The sequence below is a fragment of the Taeniopygia guttata genome, chromosome 2 (assembly GCF_048771995.1).
Source record: "Taeniopygia guttata chromosome 2, bTaeGut7.mat, whole genome shotgun sequence".
NCBI classification, from domain to species: Eukaryota; Metazoa; Chordata; class Aves; order Passeriformes; family Estrildidae; genus Taeniopygia; species Taeniopygia guttata.
The window spans coordinates 23,898,703-23,923,560 of NC_133026.1; the positions used below are offsets into that span (position 1 = coordinate 23,898,703).

General features: G+C 36.3%; 1 protein-coding gene across 3 annotated transcripts; it reads right to left on the reverse strand.

The window, feature by feature from the left end:
- Positions 1–299: 299 nt before the first annotated feature.
- Positions 300–24,225, reverse strand: HEPACAM2 (HEPACAM family member 2). 3 transcript variants are annotated; one of them, XM_072925534.1, is made up of 10 exons: positions 24,062–24,225; positions 18,240–18,590; positions 16,846–17,130; positions 10,506–10,802; positions 7,520–7,564; positions 7,414–7,438; positions 7,254–7,291; positions 5,886–5,959; positions 3,654–3,766; positions 300–428 (listed from the first exon to the last, which is right to left on the reverse strand). In XM_072925534.1, exons 1-10 carry the CDS (start codon positions 24,129–24,131, stop codon positions 419–421), a joined length of 1,308 nt encoding a protein of 435 aa, XP_072781635.1. In that variant the 5' UTR covers positions 24,132–24,225; the 3' UTR covers positions 300–418. The 3 variants fall into 3 exon arrangements, with proteins under 3 accessions (XP_072781635.1, XP_072781633.1, XP_072781634.1); XM_072925532.1 differs by having other exon boundaries at positions 7,520–7,645; XM_072925533.1 differs by lacking the exon at positions 300–428 and having other exon boundaries at positions 3,650–3,766; positions 7,520–7,645.
- Between the last annotated feature and the right edge of the window lie 633 nt (positions 24,226–24,858).

Genomic DNA, 24,858 nt, shown 5'->3' on the forward strand with positions numbered 1-24,858 from the left:
AAAACCACTTCTGTTTGCTATTTTTGCTATTTTTTAAATAAAACAAGCACGGATGACATCTTGGGCCTGGTTCCTTCTTGTGCTTCTGCTGATTGTTTTTTAGAAAAAGGTGTAGGTTTTACAGTGCATTTTTTAAGCTATCCCTTTGTCTTTTGTATTCACTTATAAGGAAAAAAAAAGGAATTAAAAAATAACCCTATTTCCCAAGGAATTATTACTTAAAAAAAGAAAAAATAATTTAAAAAATGAGCAATTTAGAGCACCCCAAAAGGGATGTTCAGTCTGAAGAAAAATTGCTATTTCAAGACAAGGTGGCATAAGCCTTTGCTACTCTTGAAGTTGTTGGAATTTCCTTCAATATATTATAAAGAAGTAATTTTGTTATTTTCAGATGCTTTGATTTCCTCTTCCTGTATCTTCATATACATCTAGGAAAGAACATATACATAGATATATCTAACACTTGCCCACAACGCTGTTTTTCTTTTCTTTAAAATAACTGTTGCAAATATGTAAGCAAACCAGCAGCTCTAAACACAGCTCTTCAGCCTGAAAAAGATCTGTGGGGACAGATTTGCAACACACTAATTTTTGAATGAATTTTTAGTATGCATACTATGTCTAGTTTTGAAAAGACAGCACAGGTTTGAGCCATAATAACATCATGGCTAATATGGCATCCTGCATTGCTGCTCTTTCTGTACAGATATTTCAAGCTGCTCATATTGTACAACAATAATGTACCTGCTAAAGGGTGGTGGTAACCATGGGCTGAGCCAGGGCAGTCCACAGTACAACCCTGTGCTGAAATGCCTGGCATGGCTTTGTATGCTTACTGCTCTTTAACAGCTGGCAGAGCAGAAATCTGTGAAATGGTTAATGATTGAGATGAGAGGAACAGTATGGATCAGAAGATGATGTAAAATTATCTTCATTTGGAGTGAAAATGAAACTTAAGTTACAAGTAGTTTTTAGTGAAACAGTTATGAACTGTCAGTGCTTATCTGACAGTAAAAGCTGGCTAAACCTCTTTCTCATTAGATTTGGCAGACATCTTTGGATTTCTTCCATATGTGGAAGAACCTGTTCAGTTTGTCAAAAAAATTTATATTTAGTTTAAAAAATGTCCAAGGGTGGGAAAAGAATCAAACCAAAATGACTTAAATGAATCTGTTTAATGATATACTGGAGTATGTGACAATTCTGTAACTTCCTGTGACTGTGGATCCCAGAGATGGAGCAGAACAGTTCCCTCAAAATCTGATTTTCTGTTTTCCCTTTGATTCTTTGGAGGTGCAGAAGAGGCAAGTTTGCAAAAGACTGTTGTGAAAAGCAACTAATGGAAGCACATGAATGTAAAAGTGCAAAGCCAGCTATTTTCTCACCTTATGTTTTGACTACAATTAAATTATAAGTCTGTCAGTCCAAACCCAAGAGATTTAAAGAATTTAATTATTTTCCAGTAATATTTCTACCTTTTAAGAGTTAGGGTGCAAATTTTGTAATTATTTTGACTGTCAAAGGCATGTGTGTGTGTGTGGATGAAAGGATAAAAAGGCTGAGAAAAGCACAATGAAAAGTGGAAAAAGCTATTCCCATGTGTTAGGCATTGGCTAGTCTGCAAATTTGCTGGTATTTTCACTGGGATTTCTAAGAGCAAGGAGAGAACACCAGCTAATTCTGGTGAAGTTACATTCAAAGACAGGATTTGAAACATTCTCAAACAGTAAATCTGAGAATTAAACATTGCTTTTGACTGATTTCACTTTACATAGTTATTTTAATAAATTTATTAAATCACAGCAGTTCAATTTAGAATCATTGGGAATAATAATAAAGTAACCACTTAGCTAACAAATCTGTTTGGCTCCTGTAATATCTGGTCTTTTCATTTGTACAAAGAGAGATTCCTGCCACAGAGTGCAGTATCATTTTTCCTGTGAATATTGCTGATTATTGTGTAGATGACTGCATACTGAGTCTGTGGGATTCAACCATAAGTAATCATTACTTTGCACTACAGGAGCTGGCAATTACTTTCTCAGCTTCATTCTCTGTTCTGCGGTGTTTTGTTTCACCCTTATACTGAAATGGAAGCATCCTGCTGTGAGGACCAGTATTGACTTACTCATCCTTATTTATTTATCACTCAGAGTGCTCCTTCTCAGCAGGTCAGGAATTGGAAAATTCATGAATGTGGTCCTTCTAATCTGAGGAGGTTGCCCAGTATCATGCTTAGCAGATTTTGTGCTATTAGTGAAAAGTTTTTCCTCTTTCCTTTTCCAAATATGAAATACGAGAAGAGCAGCAAAATTGGTTTATGCAAATGAGTCCTTTACAACTACAGAATATGTTTTGCAAAGTTTAACTTGAAATCTAAACTGTCACAAAGTTCAAATTACCTTTTTGTTGCATTTATTCCTTTTTTTCAGAGGGGTCATGTATCAGTGAGAAACTTGAGAAGGAAGACATGTAAGAGGAAGAGTAAGAAAATATGTACTTTATGAGTGGTATTTTTTACATCTGGCTTTAAAAATCTTAGGGTTCAGAGTGAAAAATTCTGAGCAGAAAAAAAAAAACAACCCATAATTAGCAATTCAGTGTTGCTTTCTCACTGACCAGCTTGTTTTAACAAGCATAGCTGTGTGTTTACATACGTAACTTGGACACACAGTTGACATAAACTAAGACATAACTACATTTTTTGTAGGCTAAGTACTGCATCCTAATGCAGTCACATAAACATAGTGATTACTCAGCCAACTGATTAGAATATTGTTAAGAGTGTGTATTTTCCTTTTCAACTATGAAAGAAACAGAACACATTAAAAAACCATAGAAAATGAGATATAATAGGCTTGTTACCAAATAAAGTCTTGTATGCTGTTCTTAATTTGTAAGAAAGACTATATTCACAATAGATTTATTGCAGGTATATTACAATTACAAAAAACTTCACCCTTCTTATGCTAGGAAGTGATATATACTAGGTGATTTGATCAAAACCAGGTCTATAAGACCTGTGCTACAGGTCTACAAGCACACTGTGCTACCTACAAGCAGAATGTGCTGTGGCCTTCCTGCTATTTAACTCAGCAAAAGTGTTTCTGTGGAGTTCCCAGCCAGGGTACCACATAATAAGAATTCTTTTGCTATAGAGACACTGCTTACTTGAGTATAACTCTGTTAGTATTTCAGTTACTATTGTAACAACCACTGATAATTATTCAACTGACCAGTTTCAACATTGCAAAAACCCCCACTAACTCTACTTGGTACATGGCTGAGAGGTCTGAAGGCCATGCTACCAATTAAACTGCTTTGATTGAATATTTAACCTATTCAGTAGGAAGTGCTGATGTTTCAGGGCCCTATTAAATTAAGTGGGAATTTCAATTTGAAGCTGTGTTTGAACACCTCACCTTTTCTTTTTTACACTTTAACAAAACTAGTGTAATGAAACAACAGACTGAAGCCTTGAGGAAAAGTGGGGGATTGGATAGGAAATGGTGGAGGAATAAAGGCAGTTTATATCTTTCCTTCTATAATCTTCTCAGTGGAATCAAAAAACAGCTACCAAAACGTAAATTGTTCTGGATGCAAGAGTATTTGTCTTTGAGCTACCATGTGAGTGAGCACAGTCTGTAACTTACTGTTGGTGGTCTTGTTCTGGCTGCTCAGGAATGTGCTGAATAACTTCATAAACCGTACTTAGCATATCCTGGCCTGCGACAAAGTCAGGGCCAGGAACAGATTGACTTGAAACCTAAAACAAACAAAGCATATTCCTACTGTAAATACAAATATGAAAAGATTCAACAGAAATTAAACTGTTAATGTAACTTGGAATTTTTTAAACTTTTTATCAAATTTTTGATTGTGGATTGAACAGGTAATCTCTTCTAGTTTACATTTCATTTTGAGTAAGTTCTCATCACATTAATACTAAGACAAGTATTAGTTTTAAATTCTTTTAGCCCCTTAGAAGATTTAGGATGCAGATTTTGCATTTAATACAGCAAATACTTTATATTAAGGTACCACAAGTCAAGAAAGAAGCATTTAATAAAGGGAAAAGCAGGAGAATAGATGGTAAAAAATCAGTAAATATTCCAGGCTTGGGTTCAGCATAAAATTTCCACCAGCCTGTCAAAAAGAGAGAAATGCATGGAATTTCCATAAATCAAGTAATATTGTTTGTTCAGCATATTAAGTATATTGATTTCCTCTCATGTCATGACAACAGACTTACCTAGACTCTACATCCATGAGGAATTACCAATCTTTCTGCCTATACCTAACCTCCAGTTCTTCCTTATCTCCACCTTCTTATTTTCCCCTTTCTCTGCTGACTAAAACGAGACAAAAGCTGATTTTACCTGCAATATTGTACATTTGAATAGCTGAACATAAATGAGTGGAGTTTCTCCTGTTCCTTGAAATTTTACTGGAAATTATATTATATTTCATTGCTTGTACATCCCTCCTGTTGTTCTTGTCACTGCCCTCTCCCTCCTGACCTACTAAGGCACTGATCCTGCAAGAATCTACTGTGATATGATAAGCTTAAGGGATATAGAAGGTTTGGGTTGGAAGTCCCCAAAGATTATCCAGTTCCAACCTCTCTGCCGTAGTCAGGGACATCTTTCACTAGACCAGATTGCTCACAGTCCAATCTGACTCTGAACACTTCCAGGGATAGGGCATCTGCAACTGAGACAACTTTTAGTTGCCTCACCATCCTTACAAGTAAATAATTTATTTAATCTAAATATACCTTCTTTAGTATAATATTGCAGTATGCTTAAGGCTGTAATGATCTAGGGCCTGATCTCTAAACTTAATAAGCCTCTTAAACTTAATAAGCCTCACAAACTGCAAGAGACGCAGTTCAGCTGCTCTGTTTTCTAAAAGTCTTTTATCTTCTGCTGTAAAAGCCTGTCCTCTCCACTAACATTTGCAGTAGCACTTTAGCCCTATAAATGTATATTTCAAACATGTAACTCCCTCAGAGAAGGTAAATTAATCTATGACTGTTTTTTTTCATCATGCATTACGAGTACTAATCATAAAAACAAATTAGGTGTGGCAATGTGACACTGACCACGCTTTAAGAGATCTCCCTTACTTGAACAGATTGATGCTCTCCAAAGTTACAAGATTACATTGCTGGCAATTTTCCCTAGCAAAGGCAAAGTCTTTATTCTCTTTCCTCCCAGTTTTACCATTGTCCCTAAATTTTGTGGCCCTATTTCTGATCTTTTTATTGTCCTTTTACACCATATCAGAATGGTCTCCAACTGTTACGCAGTAATGTCAGAAAAGACACAATGCAAGGAAGCAGCAAATGTTGCAGGATTTCTTTTCTGCTAGCAAAATTCATATGCTTAACTCCCACCCTACAATACATGAAACCAACCACATAATTTTTGTGGAATACAGCTGAGACTTATTTTATATTTACACTGTAAATAACCCCCAACAATTTTCTGCACTGCCAGGGCTGAATGTTGCATGAGAAGAAATATTAGGGTCAAGGGAGAAAATGGCATCAAAACAGTACACTTGCCTGTGACACAAGGGGTTCAGTGCTACTCAGCTTCCCAGTATTACTAATATTCTTTTAATATAGGGTAGTTGAATGGAGAGTGCTGTCTTTAGAGCTTAGTTATTCCTTACTTCACTATGTTGATTATGAAGTACTGAACTAATACCACAGGAAAGAAAGAGCAAGTACTGGGTGACCAATAGCCATGAATATGGTGTCATACAGACATCTGTCAAAAGCAACAGAAGTGAAACTACAGAAGGATTCTGGTACAGATATTTAGTATACCTAGGGAAATAGAAGAGAAACTGTCTGTTTATGATGTAAAATCACATACCCTAGAGCCACTGGTAAGATCTGGAAAAGTGATGAACTCATATATCCCAAAATCATCCAAAGCACTTTCATGTCCTAAAGTTAGAACAAAGATTTTTAAAAAGAGATGTTAATATGAACCTGGAAAATAATGACTGGCAAGATATTTTGCCCTAATTTTTAAAACACCCAAATACTGCTTATGTGATCTGCTTCGTACCACTTCCCTGCTGAGCTCCTAAACTGGTGTGGAGTGAGGCAGGACAGTTGCAGAGCTGGTGTGCACAGTACTTGGTGATCTCCCACACCCTGTACCCAGTGTGCAGCCTCTTGCTAACCTCAGCAACAATTTTGGTGGAGACATTCATACTCTCTATTCTGGAAGGCTAAAATGAACAATTCACTTTCATTTCCCGTAGAAAAGAGGCAGAATAAATAAACTCAGCACGTTCACAGTGTAGTGAAACAGTACCACCTGAATGTTTTACAATTTTGAGAATAATAAAAGGGAACATGGTACCTAGAGATGCCACATTATTATTATTTGGGACTTCAGATACAGCTTGTATTTAGGTGTATTTAGGTCTAGTTAGTCTACCCTCCCACTGTCCACGAGATGTGAGGCTCTTGGTTGTCTCTTGGGCAGCATTGCACATCAAAGGTTGCAGCACTAAAAACAATGATGAATTTCTATTATTTGCTATGACTTTGCTGGACCTTCTGTGCTCAGGTGAATGTCCTACCTTCCTAAGTTTCATATACTTCCCTCTACTTGTGCATGTAGCAGTTTATGGTCTACTCTGATGCTTTGGTAGAAAGGAATGGGAATAAAAGTGATCTCCTTCCAAAGGATGGTCTCACATCTCCTGCCTAGGATCAGGTGGGAAGTATTGTGGAGGGAAAAGAGGCAGTGGAAAACAAAACACTCTGGGTCCTGATAACACAGAGAAAGGCAGTACAGGATGTGATAAAGGTGATATATATATATTGCAATGTCATTAACTCATGATTTTGGTAACAACTGATGCCAGAACATTTTCATTTGCAATCCTTCCATGGTGTATCACCTCTTACTGCTATGCCACAATAACACTGATTTAAGTAATATTGGTGACAACAGTGGAATACAGGTATTCCAATCCCAGAATACTGGGATTAATAGGTAGAATTCAAGACAACAGTACATACTACTATGAGCTCCAGGCATGAGCTAAATCTATGCTGACTTCTCAATTTAGGTCTTATCTTAATTAAGCTATCATAGAGGTGTGCAACCGAACATAAAAACACACTTTTCTTCCTTTCATTTTTTTCTGTATTTTGTGAAGCTATTTTTCTTTTTCAGAAATGGACTTTGACCTTATGCTCACACTTATTTCATTGGGATTACCTGAAAATGCCTGTGCCTTTCTGTAATCAGCTTCTGCCCTAGAAAACATAAACATGGTTCTCAGTTTGACGTCATAATCCAAGGAAAGAAAATTAATATGATAAAATGCAATTCTCTGGATGGAAAGTACTTTTAGAAGTAAGATGAATTGTTTTTCTACCTGCTCTGTAGCTTCTGCTGTATCACTGAAAAGAAGAAAAAAATATTTATTCCTTTTGCTTCAATGGTCCAAAAGAAGAGATGGACTTTGCTTAACTTTTACATACCTTTATGTGGCTGATATCTTTTCCATAGGAATAAAAAGGCCATAGCTAGGATCAAAAATAATGAAATTCCTGTTATTACTGCAAGAGAAGACAAAGATTTTCCTTTCTGGGCCAGCTTTTCCAACCCTGTGACAAAGAAGATGAGTACTGGATTTAGTTCCTTGTTCTTTACAATGTGCTACAATGACACTGAAAAATGCATCTTTTAAAATTATTCTGAAGCAAGTAAACCTGAATAGAGATATAAAACAGGTGCAAAGTTTGTGTCTTGTGAATGGGTAATATTTATTTTTCCCCACAGATCTCCTGAACTGAAAAATCAATGAGATGCATATCAGAAAAGACTTCCAAGCAGATTAGTGCATAGATCTAAATGGAAGTCAGCAAATGTAAGCCACAAATTACAGCATCAGAAAAAAAAAAAAAAAAGAAAGTGCATATTATAACTTGTGGTATAGAGACACTGAACTACCAAAAAAGAGGGTGAGAGAGTCACTTGTGCTAGATTGGAGGGAAATCCTCCTAGTAGTTGGGAGCCATAAAGTACGAGAAGATAAAAGACCCATTAGACTTTCTGTAAAGATTTTTAGATCACTGACAGTCTGGTTATTTATCAAATCACATCTGAAACCAATAAATTATCACAGAATCACAGAGTCACTTAGGCTGGAAAAGACCTCTAACATCATTATGTCTAACCTATGACCAAAGATCAACTTGGCATTAAGTTCTGTGTCCAGTCTTTCCTTAAATACCTCCAAGGATGGGGACTCCACCATGTTGTTTGTATTCATATCTAAATATATTCAAAATATTTCTTCCCTTTGCTCAAGTCTTTTGCTGGGCTATGCATTAGCAGGACTTTTCCAGCGGATTTTCTGATACAACACATACACAAATTGCATATAATTACATACCTAGAAGCACATGGAAAACAATTGTAATTAATTTACAAAGACAAGAATGTGAAAGTTAGGAAATACCAGACATATTTGCTTGTGCACTCTTAATTTCCTCCTTTTGCCCTGAATTGTGCAGAATTCATGTAATTAAAGGACAAAAATCATGATCCATAGAGGTAAATTAATGTTGCATATTTACTAGTGCCAGATTTATTAGTACAATTAAAATGCGTATTATTTAGCTGGATGTGTTTCCGGTAGTTGATTAACTCCTGTGCAGAGGGCTGCTTACATCTACTTACACCTCCCTGTAATTCACTGGCATTGTGCTGGCTACATGTACAGTGGTTTTCATGAAGATTAAATATAAGAATTCCTAGACAAATATGTCCTAAAGAGATGGGAAAATAAATCACTGCAATTTCACCAAATTTTTTTAATAGTCCTTCGGTGTACTGGTTTCTTTAGGAAGAAAAAGCCCAAATGCTGGAGAATCAGATGAGTCCTTAAAATTGTTCCTCAAAGTGAGTAATTTCAAATGTAGACTCAATAAATCACATCTCCATAGATATATCAGTGCAGAAAACAAAGACATGCTCTTTGCATGCATTTAACACACTCAAGCTGACTAACCTTGAAAAATATGCAATGACTGGTGTACACAAGACACCTCATCTTAGAATCTTGGCTGAAAATGGGTAACAACTTAGTGCAACTATTGATATAATTGTAACTTATTATAATTATTGTTTTGTAGATATTTTTTAGGATTAATTAGGCAGCTGTCTATAGCACCATATAGGTGAGTTTCTGTCCCACAGGGAAGTTGTGTAAGGTCTTCTGAAACATCAGAGTTCCTGCTGCTACTGAAAGTGGGGTTTCTGCTATTTTGGTTGCCATAGTCCAGCCTCTGTATCTAGGATTATGAGGGTGAGGAAAAGGAATATGGACAATTTTCATAGTCTTTGGTTAGTATGATTATTCACTTGCAATAAGAATTTAGCATGAGCAGCATTCCTGAGAATCAATTGTGTGTGAATTCATACCTCTCAGAATCAGTCAGTGCTGCTCTGCAAGGTGTAGCCTTGACATTTCCATTTAGTGATATTTGAATACACACTCATGAAAAAGAAAATGGCTCCCGAGGGGGAAAAGACCTTTTTCTATTTTTAAATACACAAGAGAAAATGTCTTAATAAGATGTAAGTAAAATATTTGTAATTAGGAAATCTATTAAGTGCAACCAACCAGGAAGCTGTGGAGTCTTCCCTCCTTTTTGGCCTTTAAAAGGAAATCTCAGATGAATATCATATCTTACATGAACTTCCTGGAGAAATGTAATGTTTATTTCTATAAATACATAGTTTTGGTTGCATTTTCTTTCACTACTAACCACACTATTTAGTTTTTCAGTGCAGTATTCTTACTATGAAATTGAAACCCATCTTCCTCCCAGCATACTGAAAGCCCTGGATTCATGATGAATCAGCAAGGGGCCTGAATCATGGACATATCTTCTTGTTTGCCAGATGAACAAATTTGTTAGCTCTTTGCTCAGCCCACGTGAAATTGCTTTGCTAAATTTTCTAACAGTCAATCTAGTCATTCTTGTTGAACATTAATAGCATATGTTCCTTATCTGGAAATACTTGTATCCATCTGTATTAAAGAGACATCAGACTTCCTTGATATCTTGTTCTTTGCTCTATGCTTCTGGAGATTTTCTCAAAAACTGCTTTGTTGCTATTGAACACAACCATACAGGAGCTGAGGTAATACTGTATGAGCAATGAAGGTATGTGTTCTTCAGAACCCAGCAATCAATCCAGAGATTCATAAATATGACAAGGAAATAATTTACATGAAAATTGCAATAAAATCCCACAAAATTTCAGTGTCTTAGTGGGTTGTGTTCCAAGCTGTGTCATACAGCAAGTAAAACCTGTATCCCACAGAATGTCCAAAAGCCCCTTTACTATATTCTTAGCAAGACCTAAATTTCATACATATTCTAAGAATTACTTCCTTTTCCTGGGGCATCCACTCAGATGTTACACTTAACAACAGTAAAGTTACATTCTTACCTACAGACGTAACAACAACTGTGAAGTGAGTTTCATCTCGTTTTCCAGTCACATTGTTGAAAGCACAGCACATGTACTCCATTGTCTTCTGGGCCACTTTGTCAGATACAACTTCCAGATGGGGTCCATATTTGATTACTTGAGTGGTATTGTCATCCCTTTGAATCCATGAATAAGTATTTGGTGGATTTGAATCTGCTGAACAGTCAAACAGTACAACCTCCCCCACGTCAACTGTAAAGACTGCCCCAATATTCAGACCTTTGTCTGATTTGACTCTTAGTCCATAAGGTCCATCTGCATTGGGAGAAAAGGAGAAATACAGTGGAAAAAAGAAAACCAAAGTATATAATTAAAAATTAATCAGAAGTGTAACTCTAAAGTTAGAATATTTAAGTTAGACTAGCCTTTAGAATGGCTGGCATTCAGTCATTTCAATTAAGAGGTTTTCTGTTCAATAACTGGATCTGTGCTAGGCTTAGCTCAGGCTACACCCACTTAATACTGGTCCAATTGCTGATTAAGGACAAAGCATGGGTGTATGTACTTCTCAGCATGATAAAAAGAATGAAAACTGAAATCAGTTGGATTTCCATGAGGTAAAGGAGCATGTCTTCTTCAGGAGCATATTTCATTTCTACTTCAATGCCAAACTTAATGGCATAAGTAATTTCCCAATTTCCCTACAAATTTAAAAGTAAAAAAATTGGCCTTCTAATGTTAACTTCACTGCAATAATTTACAGTATAAAATTTATAGTATAATTTACAGCATAAAAATTATTTAGGGAACTAACTTACAGGTATAATATTGAGTGGGGTGTGCTTTAGAAGAATGCACAAAAAAATTTCCATAAATGACTGCTGGAATAAACTTTAACTTTCCCCCTATTTTAGTAGGTTTGTACTACTAAATAATACCTTAAATAATTAAATAATTTGAAATATTTAAATAATTACTACTATAATTATGCTTTTTTCAAGAGCAAGTTCTTGTGCTGAATGTTGTTTTTCTGAATATAATTAGAAGAAGCATATGTTGTTGCACAGTCTTGTGTTCATTACTCAAAAAATTGAGCAGATAAGTATTTTTAGTGCAACCTGCATAGGAAAATGAGAAGGGAAACAATATACTTAAATATAAGAATATTTCTCATGCTGTTTTTAGTAGAACATTTCACATCATTGGAGCTTTTATATGTTTACATGTTAAAATTATTTTTACAGTTATTGAAGTATACAAATTTATGTAGAGAATATAATTATTGAAGTGTGCCTTATTAAATAACTTTTTCTAGTTTAAAAAAAACAAAACCAAAACCCCCTAATCATTTAAATGTTATTAATTCCCTGAGAACTTGCATGAATAATTAAAAATGCACAGACCTAATATGAGAGAGCAAAAGAAAATGCAAAAAATATGCAGAGTATCCTTTTGGTAGGATCCCCGAAGATCAGTAAAGCTGCCTCATACAGAATGGTGTAGCACAAAAGAGGCACAGTACTGTGCCTATTGCAGACAGTGGAATCTAGTAATATTTCCACCTTCATGTGGTTGTCTGGAAGAATTAAGATAATGTAGCTGGTGAGCTACATGATCTGTATCCCTGCTACATGAAGCTGCACACTTGTATATTTCAGACTTTATTTCCCACCAGGAAATTCAGGACCATGTTAGAATGTTCTTCTCTAATACTTCTATTTACTGTTTGCCTTTTTTTATGAGACTCATTTATTCTTCAATAACACCTAAGCCACTAGCACACAACACAAACCAGGCCATTTTGTGTGTGCCTCTGTGTTTATTTCTGTTTGTTCAGTCTTAGACAAGAGACTATAGACCACCACATATGACCTCAGTTTAGTCCACTTTTAAGTAAATACCCCTATTTCACAACATAAACTTGTCAATCTTTTTATTTCCTCTACTTATTTCCTAGAGGTAAGCTTTTTGCAGTCTCATTTTAAAGAATGGCTGACATCATGCATAATATTTTCTTGGGAAATGCAACACAAATTCACTTCAGCATGAATTAGTGCTGCTTCTACCTACATTGCAGTGGCCACTCTGAAAAATCATGGCTTTTCTTTAAGTTCTACATGCTGGACTGCTTCCTCACAGGCTCTGCAATTCCTGAGTAACTTGCTTTATCATCTCTAAGAGCCATCTGGTGCTGTAATGACCATTTCTGTGAAGTACAGACCTATACCCCACTGTTTTGGCTTGGCTGGCCTCACTCGGGCTGTATGTTTCTGTGGAAGCGGTGCTTTTCACCGGAGCTGAGCTCTTAGAGGTGTTTACTTTCCCATTTTTTTCAGATCTGAAAGGAGAAGGGATGTACTGGCCTTTGACATTTTTCATAAATGAATTAAAGCCCTTCACCAAATATGTAAAGGCAGCAACATACTTTTTTTTACTTTTCAGAGCAATTTAGTGGTTCTTCCAATCCAATTCTCCCATCTTTGGAGAATTAGCTTTTACTTTCACTAATAATGTGACTTCGATATGTGTTAACAGAGATTATTGGTAAGAACAGTTGACAGGTTTCCATGCTCTCCTCACTGTAGTTGGTGCTTTGCCATGGTCTGCAAAAGAATCGGAACTGACTTCTGCTTTTCTATCATAACTGTGCAACATAAAGAGATAACACTGAGAACTATATTTTAATGGAAGCTGCAAGTTGAAAGAAATCATTATACAAACACTGACACACACTGGCTGGGGAAGTAAGCTGGAAAAAAACAGAGGGGTTATCTTAAGAAATAGCCAAATCCTGGCAAAATCTAAAAAGTGGCATTCCTTGCTGAAGCCAACACAAGGATTGGGTAACCCTTCTGCTTTGCCTGGAGCAATATTTTGCCTCTCCTTGGCATTACGGACATCAATGTCCCTAAACAATGGGTAACTGACAGTTATATACAGCTTTAAGGATGATTCTGAAAAGTAGGCAATTAACCATTCTCTCACTACTAGTAAGCATATTCTATCTTTTGGAAGACTTGAGGAAGAAAATCCCACTTAGTCTGCTGAGTTCAACTCCGTCAACCCAGTACAACAGTGTCTGCTGCAGCCTACAGGACAGTAGCTTCTTCCAGTCTTGAAATAATTTGTTTCTGAGTCACATGACTGCAACAGACATGTTCCAGGATGCATTATCATCGTAACTAATGGAGAAACAGGATAATATTAATAAGACATGAATTAAAAACTACTTTTCATACTCAGCAACAACCCACAATGATAGCCTTCATGGATCCCTCAGCTCTATCTACCCTTTCAAGTATTCTCAACAGAAAACTGCCTCTTGTCTCAGTAAAACCAGTTAAGTAATGATGTGTAAAATAATAAATCAATCTTTCTGAGTAATAATTTACTGCTCCATGGGAATATTTCCAATTGCTCCCATCACTATGAGACTGTTACAGTTTCCAAGCAGATGGCAGGTATTTACCGTGAGTGACCTTTTCTTTATCACCTCCAGCAACGCCCCCACAGCCATGACATATGGCAGAGAGAGATCCCGGGGCCAGTTCTGGATTGTTATTGACAACTGGGAACTGGGAGACAAAGTACTTCTGCAGGCAGAGGTTGAGCCAAATTAGGTGACTTCATACAGCTCGGAAAGTAAGAGTCCAACTCCCATCACTGACTTGGTTGTAGAGAATATCACAGGTATTTGAAGTCTTTCAGCATTGCATTATTTGCTCTTAATACCTTTTTTCAGATTTGATATTATGCACAAAGCAAATCCTCAGTTCTGATGAAGGACATTCAGAAAATGCATTACAATAATATTTACACGCATGGAGAAAAAGTTAATCTCAAGGTTTTTGATAAAGCTGTATATCACAACCATTTAAACAGCAAAAGATTCAAGAAATGTGGACACTTATCTAACTTTGAGATTTTAAAATTCTAGTAAACAGTAGGTCAAAACCAGGTTTCTAGTTTAGAACTTAGAAAGATTTTTCAAATTTGCTGAAAAATGCATGTAATTGATGAGGAAGAAGGGGGAAGCAGTACCAGAGCTGGGACTGAAGGGCACACACGTTGTCAGAGCAGGTGTTCAGACACCTGTGAGTGCCATCGGTGCTTTGGAGACAATCCCATGTATAACAGGTCAGAAATTCAAATCTCACATGGGCTGTGACACAAACAGAGCTGTCTGAGAGCTAGCAAGGGTGGCAGATATTTTTCTAGCCTGACCTGATTTCATTGCATGGGTAGGGGCTCTCAGACTGGATACAGTGTCTCAAGTTCTATGCAGGTACTCTTTGAAGACAAACCTGTATAAGGCCAATTCACAGCTCATTGAAGTGAGAAACGCAGTAGAGAAGCTGCATTCATACACCTCCAGGTCTAGTTCTTAGCATTTTAAGCACAATAGTGAGCTGAGATTGTGACTTTACAAAAGCAGGCATATCAAAATGTGCTACCTTGAGGAAAGAATGTGATTGTTTTTGGTTTTTTTTCTTTTTAATTATAGTAATGATAAGTTATAACTCTATCAGTGCTGGTTATTTCCTTATTTATCATGATTCCTCTGTCTAATGAGATGGAAGCTCAATTAATATTTGCCCTGTTTAGGACTCTTTGCAAACTGCTTCTTCATCTTCAAGTCTGCACTGCTGTCAATTTTATAAGCTACATATAAGCTTATATCAGCTCATATCTAACAACGTCCTTGTTAATCTTTGCTAATTTAGGGTGCCTTTTTCTCTTCTCCTGATGCAGTGTAGAGACACCTCCTCCCCTCCATACTTCAGATGCAAGTCATCCCCTTATCCAATTAATTCTTCCAAGTTATAACAAAACCCCCCCAAACAACTAGCAGAATAGACAATCAGAAAGGAGAAGAAAGTAGGAGGAGGAAAATATAAGAGGTAAAGACGTAAGAGATGTAGGTTCTGAATATGTTGCTAGCACAATCATAACAAGTTGAGCATCAGCTGCCTACCAGTTGCCAGCTGCCAGAGCCTGGAGAAAGCAAGAATGAGCACCAGCCCTTGGCTGGACAGGAATTCAGTTCCAGTCCTTGCAGTGTCCCTTCCAGACTGGGCCACTGGGTAAACTGGCTGAATAGGACTGGTGGCAAAATGGGTCCTGGCCTTTCAAATTTCAGCTCTCCTCTGAGAAGGATAATTCAACCCCTGAGGAAATGAGGATTAGGGCATAGCAGGTGACATATATGTTGCATGTGCTACTTGAAAACTGAGAAGGCACTGAGAATTCCTGACATGGACCAAAATGAGAAAGCTCTAAGATTTATTGTATAATTGTTGAATGGTGATTAAATCAATCTTTTGTTACCTCCAACTCAATTAGTTTTTTAGGTGCCTTCATTTCCAGTCAAAATACCTGGCTACCTTATGGTTTATTCTTCTGTCAAAAATGGACTTTATGCAACTCTTCTTGCTCCCTCATGTTTCCCATTTGATATAGAATGCAATAATTTCTTTCAGTTCTAATTTTGCTAAGCCTGAGGTCTCTGTGTCTCTTCTCCATTCCTGTCTTTCTTTCTTTCCAGTTCAAGACCAGCATTCTGGGATATGCAGGGACTGCATGAATGATTGCACATGTGGTGTTATCTTCTGTGTGCCATTAGCATTCCCCTTGTTTCCTTGTTGGAAATACATTTCGCTCTTCCCCAGTATTAAATATGCCTTTCTCATGCCTGAATCACACTGTCAGTTCATAGATGTTTTGTGATAACTCAATCACCTAGGGTCACTGCTTTGATTATTTTTTAATCAATCTTGATCTTATCAGCAGAAGTTCATGTTTTTTATTCTCTGAAAAGGCATGCCCATTTATTTCATTGCTAGCAAATCTCATCCCAGCTCTACTACTCTGTCAAAGTCATTCAGTTCTCCTATTTCATGTCATGAATGAATTTCATTGAGATACTCCCTATCTTCTTTCTGGTGCCATTAATGGAAGTATTGAAAAAGACAGGACTTGAAATGATCTTGAGGAAACCCACTAATACCAGTCCTTCAGCCTGGTACTTCCTGTGCTTAGCTTTTTGATACTATTCGTTGTCTTCATTTATAACAATGATCTTATTATTTTTTTCCTTTGAGTCACATCTGAAGACATCTGTGGAAACTTTGAAGTTTCTATTTGAATCCTGCAGTTGAGACTGATCTTCACAACTACACAACACTGAATAATTTTATTATCCTGTCTAAAGTTAGAGCTATTGCAAACAAGCTCATTTTGCATGCAAGCTCACATACAATATTGACTCCACTGTCTTCTGCCTGTTTTCATATTTGGAGGCAGTCCTTCCAGCAAAATAATTCATACAAAGATAATAATGAATATTTTATATACTCACAATATATGGTTGGTGAAATGATCTCACTTTCCATTGCACTGACAGGGTTAGATGCCAGACAGCTGTAATTCCCAATGTCTTCTTTTACTACAGGAACAATTAGAAGTGTAGCATTGTTTGATGAAAAGGTATAATTAGGGCCAGCATGAAGACGCTTCCCATTTTTCATCCACTGGTAAGCTACCCTTGTACCTCTGTCCACAGTACATTTTAGGGTAATATTCCCTACATACTCCACTACTCCTGAAGATGGTTCAGTATGTACAGCTGGCTTTGTGACTGGAACTGTAAGATAAAGCAATATGAAGAGTTGTTAAAGTGACAAGCCATTATATTACAGTCTTCATGGTCAACATGATTCAAATAGCAATCATCATTCTCCCTGGAAATTACTAATATTTCAAAGTTTATCTCTTAAATGTAGTTAAAGGTTAAAAAAAGAAGGCTGTATTCTCAGCTGGTGACTGTAAGAATTGTTATGGGACATAAATAAAACCAGACTGTTTATATTACTGGTAATAGGATTAAGGCAGCAGTCGTGTACCATGGCCTCTTGCCTCATATACAAATCACTGAGTCCACAGAAAGGAAAAGAGCACAAAGCATGACACTGCTCCCATGCCCACTGGCCAGTGCTGAGAGGTGTGTGATCTCTCAGCATGACTGCCCGCAGCTTTGCCCACACTGGGCATCACTGAAATCTGGGCAATCTGTCATGAGGATGTCTGCAGATTGGGATGGGTTTGGGAGTTAAATGGCAGCTACAACTTTGCCACCTCAAGATGTCGTTCATCTCATTCCTCCCAGCTCTGAACCCTTCAGTTACAGGGCTCCCTCTGTATAATCAATAAATTATAGAAGCCTCTTGTCACCCTTTTAGATAATTTTTTCACATTTCTTTTTTTTTTTTTTTTTTTAATACCCAATAGAAAGATCAGAGTCTAAAGAGGGAAATTCAGTAAATTTATGAATTCAGATCTGGGCTTATTTTACAGACTACAGTCACCAGAAAAAGTCAATGGCTCCTCTTTGTTACAGGAGTAAAGTTGTTCAGGGAAAAAGACTATTTTAAATTCAATGCATCCTCATGATATAGCACAGCAGAAACTTATGAAACCTTATTTTTTAGAAGTCTGTCTAATATAATCTTAAATGTTTCTATACCTCTTCAGGTTTTTACTTATGATATAGAAGCATCAATCAATGTATTAATTTTCTTTAATGACGACATATACTCCAGCAGCAGTAGAATAAAACATAATTTAATTGTTTGCATTTATTAATGTATGGTTGCTTTAAATGAAACACCATTGTAACTGGATACTAAGAACCAGGACTTCAAACCTATTGTAATTTTATTTTCAAAATGAAGATACTGTCCTTTTTTAACTTACCATCAACAGCTACTTGAATCTTTTGACTTGCAGCTATGGTCCCATTTCCACGGACATTGACTTTTACAATGTAATTGCCCTCATCACTGAGATGCAATGGGTTAATCCTCAAAGATGCATTTGGTGGTATAAGGGTAAACTTGTGCTGGTATTCCAAGTCTGGAACAACTCTTTGATTTACAGAGCCAAGCAAGTATTTTGGATTACTTTGAGACCTCTCAAAAAGCCAAATTATCTGGATTTCAGAAGCTGTAGCATTGAAACTATAGTCAACAGAAAGATGAAGTGGTTGTCCCTCGATACCATGGATGGTATGAGATGGTACTGTCAATTTTAATGCAGAACTAATCCCTGCATAAAAATGAAAGAACAAACAAATAAAACAAACCGAAAATACAAATGAAAACCACAGGAAATTCAAATGAGAAATTCTTACAGTGAAAAAACTTTAAAGGCTAAAACTCATGGTTTTTAGTTATAACTCAGATTTTAAGTATGAAAGGGGCAAAAGCTCATTGACCTTGGTGACTGCATCTAACTACAGAGCTCTAGCCTCATATTATACAAAAAACCAAAGGAAGAATCTTTTACTGTTGAAAGTTTGACCAAAATATGTATATATAATGTACATTTACCTTAATGTATAAAATATCTTCCCTTGAAAATATTTTGGATTTCCAGGTCTTACACTGTTTAACAGCCTTGGATTGTAAACTCAGTTTCTAGGATTTTTTCTGGATTGGTTCAGCTGAAGAGGACTTCTTAGGTACCCTGCTAGTTATACTGAGAAACTGACTGAAAATCTGACAAACCGCACTTTCACGAATTCTGACTAAAACTATATATAATTATTATTGCTTACTGTTCTTCACCTGTAAGACTAAATTCAAGAAACATTACGAAGCTTGCAAAATTCAAGTATTCCAGTCTTAGGAGATTGCCAGAATTAAGCCTTGATGTCGATATGCACAAAAGTGAATTTTTCAGCCAGATGATTAATTCTGTTTTCCAAGAATTCTGTCTCTGTTACGGTGCAAAAAGGCAATTCCTTGGTTAATCATTGTCTTTCTCATACCTTTTAAAAATAATTTTTCCTTGTCCTGGCCTAAGACATATTTATAAAACACTATTAAAGCTTTAATGTAGAAACTAACTGATTGATTTTCACATTAACTTTTCCATGGCACTCATGAAAACAGCAATGAACATTGACATTAATGAACTGATCTCACAACATCATTTTAACTGATAGGACTTCAGCAATGAATAATTTAAGCCTAGAAAAAATTAACAACAAAAATACAGACTCAATTTGGATGACCAATTCAAAATATAAAGGGTATAATTTTTCAAAATACATATAAAAACATTTTAGTATGTTCAAGATGTTACTCAAATTAACTCTAGTTGCAGGTTTGATTGTTCAGATTTGTGTTCAATACTGCTAAAAAGCACAATGCAAGTGGCAAAAAAAAACCTAGGAAAAAAGCAACTTCTTGTAAGTAAGAAATGTAAGAACTGTTATTTAAATAATCCATCTGCTACTGCATAAGAACACACTGGAGACTGCGAATGCACTGCCCAGGACAACATGCAATGCTTTCACCATGTACCATCTATTCTTTTCCTGATAATGATCATTTTTGTTTGGACTTGATGATCCTTGAGGTCCCTCAAACCTGAGATTCTGTGATTCTTGACATGCTTCCAAATATCTGTAATGAACAAGTAACTTCCCAGCTGATGTCCATGTAACATGTTTCTATCTGGAAAGAGCTGGATGGGTAGGGAAGTGCAGAAGGAGCAATGTATGAAAAATATATGACTCTGCTCATTCATATAATGCAGGGTTAATTTTGTTTCTTACATTTCCTACTTTCATATCATTATTCTTTATGACATAAATTGTGAAAGGTTCATTTACGTCTAATTTCCTATGTTATGTGACAGAAAATAAAGAAAAAAAAATTCAGTATTATAATGTGGTATCTGTACATGTCTTTTGGGTTAGAAGCATCAAATTTCTGTGCACAGTTGTTTGCCATGAGGTAATAGCAAAGCAAACTTGTTGAGGAAGAGGGTGGGGACACAAAAAGGAGTGGTGGTTACAGATGCAGCAGTAATGCCAGTAATTAATGTCAGAGGTACTCTGGAGTGTGAGTGGACTGGGTCCTGGGTAGTCAGCAGTGCTGTACAGAACCTACCTCAAAAAAGTAATTTTGTGTCTGGCTTCCCTTTTCATAAAGCTGAGCAATATTACACTCAGCTAAAGATAGCTTACAGCATTTCTGAGGGCATGGCAGGGAAGCCAAAGGAAAATGCTGCAGAATACTAACAGGGAAATATAAAAAAAGACAGTGAAATCCTTTGACAGGAAGTCTGGCAAGCCCCCGTTAATGGGGCTAAGGAGGAAGCAGGCAGAGGGCTTCAGGCTGTATGGACTTTAATTCACAGAGGACTGGCTGGGGTTCAGCTGAGACAGGAGGAGAACAGGGTAAAAAAAAGAGGAACAGTGTAGAAAAAACGTGGAATGGCTGAAGTGGAGGATACATAGGACAGAGATCCTTACATGCTTAACTTTCTAGATGAAAAACGTAAAACAGATGATGCACATCAAACTGAAGCCTGCTCCCCTAACCCCCTTTTAACAGAACTTGTATCCTGTTATTCTTGCAATTTTCTAACACTGCACAACTCTTCAAGGATTTACAGACTCTGGTTAACAGGACATTAAGTATTTTGTTGATTATTCGAACACTTCTCAGATGTTAATATGCTCCCTGACAACATTACAGTACAAATCAGATTTAAACTGCTGTTGTCCACTTGAAAAGAGAGAAACTCTTCAGTAGAATCCTTCATTAAATGCTTAATGCTAGAGATCTATTTTGTATTACCTATCAATTATATAACCATCCATTTTAATTTTTAGATCAACTGGAATAAAGTCAAACACATCTCAAACACAGAGCCATCTGTAATTAGAAGATCTGTCCATATACTGACTCATTCTTTATGTATGATGCTGTTCAATTTTTGGGTTTATTTAGCTGTCAATGGGTGATTGTGCTGTTGGACAACATGCCAGTAAAAGAAGCAGTGCAATCATAAACTATGGAAAACAAATAATATTTCTCACAAATCTGTTTGTGCAAAACTTAGCATAACCTAGGCAGGTCTTGTGAGCACCAGGATAATTGGGATGACCAGGATGGAGGGTAGCAGCTTAACAGACTAATGAAAAGAGAAACAGGGCTGGAAAATGTCTTTTTTAGCAGCTAAAAACTGTTGGAATAGAAACTACAAATTAACTTTTTTTCCACTTGATTTATAGAGAAAATTGACTCTGTGTAATGTCTTGGAAAAACACTTTGATCTGCAATTAAGGAAAGTCTTTTAGCTGGGACCAGAGGTGGCGAGGCCAGAAACCCCATTTTCCCCTCAACCCCTTCAGGTGTGCCTTTGGATAACTCCAGTTCTTGTTGATCTCTCTGGCTTTACTGGGGGGATTTTGTGGAGTGCCAGCATCCCACAGGAGCTTCCCCATGGCTGGTAGGGCAAGGGAGAAGGCAGCCTGAGACTGGGGCAAGTTATTAGATAATGGTGCTCTGTCAAAGGCAAAGGTTTTACAGGAGCAGTGATGAAAATATTCTGGTTTTAGCAGAGATCATGTCTTCTGCAGTCTGGAATATTCTTTATTGAGAGGATTATCCTTTTCATCAAAAGTGTTGTCAGGCATTAGAATGGGACACCCAGGGAACTGGTAGAGTCATCCTCCCTTGGGATACTTTGAAGATGTGTATATGTGGCACTCAGGAATATGCTTTAATGGAGGAATTGGCAGTGTTAGGTTTATGGCTGGACTTGATACTCTTTAGGGTATTCCCCAATCTAAAGTTTTCTATGATTCACTTGTATTAGACTAATCTTGATTTTTAATTTACACTGGAGACTTCCTTGAATTAAAGTTAATAGCAAAATCAAGCCAATGTGTCAAACTAAATTAATATTTTTCAGGCCCAAATCCCATAAAATCCAAGCCTAGCCCTACTGCTTTACAAATATAATGCACTTTCTTCCCAAGATGATGAAATTCCAAGACCTAATTTTTGTATAATGATTGTAAGAGCTGTACCAAAACGACCTCCATTAGGAGCTCAGTGATCTGTGCTTTGCTTCCATTTCACATTGCTATCACCAGTATTAGCAAGCACAACAGAATTGTTGTTGACATAAAACAAGGGCTGCAGTTTTAGTTTAAATAAAAAACTATGACATAACTTTTGAGTTTATGGCATAAACTGAAACCTGCTTAGCGAGATTTTAGCATTCTCTGAATTTAATATGCACATCTCCTTGTCAAAGTGAGTTTGGATTCTCAATTGCTTTTCACCAGAGTGTTCATTTAGCCCTTCAGCTCTCCTGAACTTGGTGCAAAATGTCACTAGATCAGTGAAATATTTTTTCCCCCCGTTTTACAAGTATGCTCATTTATGGAACAAAAAAACCCAAACAACCCAGATATAATGGCCCAGGAAAGCTGCAATTTCTATACCTCCATTTATAATATGGAAAATTTGGGAATATTCTTCCCTGGATTGGGATTTTTGCCCAAGAAAAAGTTCCACTGAGCTTTGTTACAGGATTTAATTTTATTTGCTGAGGTCACTGCCTTCAGTGGCCTTTGTGTCGTGTCTCCAATGCACCTGATTCTCATCATGATATGAAGTACGGGCAGCACATTTCCTGGGTAAGGATGTAAGGCTTCCTGGTGAATAAACCTGTACTCAAAGCACTCTGCTTGAATGACAACAACTCTTGTAGGATTTTAATGAAAAATATCCAATAAAGTGGTAAAGTAGATAAAGCACAAAATCACTGTTTTTTATCAACCAAATATTTTTCATTTTTAAAGAAGAGATCCAATAATCTTAATATAAAACATCAATCATTATGAAGCCAAAAGTCTTGAAAAAATATTGAGCCCAAAATCAAGGAAACTAGGTGACTCTATAATATGCTAGAACTGTGTCAAAAAGAAGATAAAAAAAAGTTGTTCCTATACATGAAAGATTAGAGGATGCACTAGATTTGTAATATTACATATTTCCTCTGTTGACATTTACAAAACCAATTAAATATAGAAAAAGGTAATTACAGTAGTTTGTAGAATTAAGCTTATCTAACATTTGATCACAGAATATTTCTGTCAAAGTACATAGAACAACTATTTTTTATCCATTACATGGATAACAAATGCACATGTACAAAAACTGCACCCAGACACCAAACAAAAGCACTATTAATGCGGAGATATTCTTCAGTTGACTAAAAGCTTAATTTAGTTTCAATACCAATTACATTTAGATATTACATATAAATTTAATAATAAAGAATTGAAAAATAATGTATCAGTGTTGTCTCAATAAATTTTTAAACAAGTGTGTAACAGCTTCTGTGTAATTGGTTTAGAATCTGTCCAGCCTTACTGGTTAAATACACAATGTATATGTTACTCAATAAAATGTAATAGTATGTATTTAATCAATACCCATGTTTTACATGTGGACTATGAATATTTAGTCAATGCCAAGTTTTACATAGAGATTATGTATAGCACTCATTTTTGTTCAGCTGCTAAAACTTTAGCTTCACTCACAAAACAAGGTGCCACTATCTGATGAACAGCTTTTAGGCTACCTTCCTGAAATCAAACATCTGACAACACAACAGAAATATCTTTAAATTGATAAAGATAAATCTTATAGAACCAATTCACATTTCCACAATGACAATCAAATATAATTCATACTATATCTTACCTACAAGCAGAAAATATATTTTGCACTGTAAGTCCCAAAAGAAGTTGGCTAAAGGGCTCCATGAAAGCATCCTGTCCCACACAAATGCCACCTTCTCAGCACTAAGCCAGGGCTTGGACCTGCAGCTGCTGGTTTATTTGCTAGGGAAATCAGCAACGAGTTAACAGGTCCTACCCTGTCCCCTGCCTTATGTGATTTGAATATGTGTATACAAAGAACAAAGGGAGTGGAGCACCTGTTAGATGAGGACCCATCTTCATTGCCTCTGACTTTATCATAACCCTTCCCAGCAGCCACAGCAAATATGACACAGAATGTAATAAATGGGGCACACAATACAAAGTACATTTAATTAATAGAAGTAAGTAAACGCACCAAGTGAACAGGTTATACAGTTATTAACTTCCTTTAGTTACAGTTTCATAAAAAATACTGTGATGCTACATGCTTATTTCAAACTAAAAATAGTATTCAGAATATTTTTTCAGAACTTTTCTAAGAACAGTCGCTATTTTCTGTTACAAAACCCACCATTAAACAGCTGATAAAGAGCCTTACTAAATTTTTTCTTAGCACTTTCAAGCCTGTAACTTTTATGTATTTTTTTTTCCTTAACATAAGCATAACTCAGCAAAGAACTAATTCCCTTTCTCTAAACAACATGTGTTATCAAGTGCCTGTGAGACATCTTTGAAATGAAAATCCTATGGCTAGAGTGGACAGCTTACTACAGTTGTTAACTGCTGATTTTTGTTCTTCTCCATTACCTTACAACTGTTTAAATTAATATTAATGTA

Excerpts from the sequence above, each read along its gene's own strand:
- HEPACAM2 (XM_072925532.1), bottom strand. The coding sequence starts at position 24,131 with ATGCTTTCATGGAGCCCTTTAGCCAACTTCTTTTGGGACTTACAGTGC. Across the intron at positions 18,591-24,061 it reads AATATATTTTCTGCTTGTAG|GGATTAGTTCTGCATTAAAA; the intron begins GTAAGATATAGT and ends ATTTTTATGCAG. Across the intron at positions 7,439-7,519 it reads AAGATATCAGCCACATAAAG|TGATACAGCAGAAGCTACAG; the intron begins GTATGTAAAAGT and ends TCTTCTTTTCAG.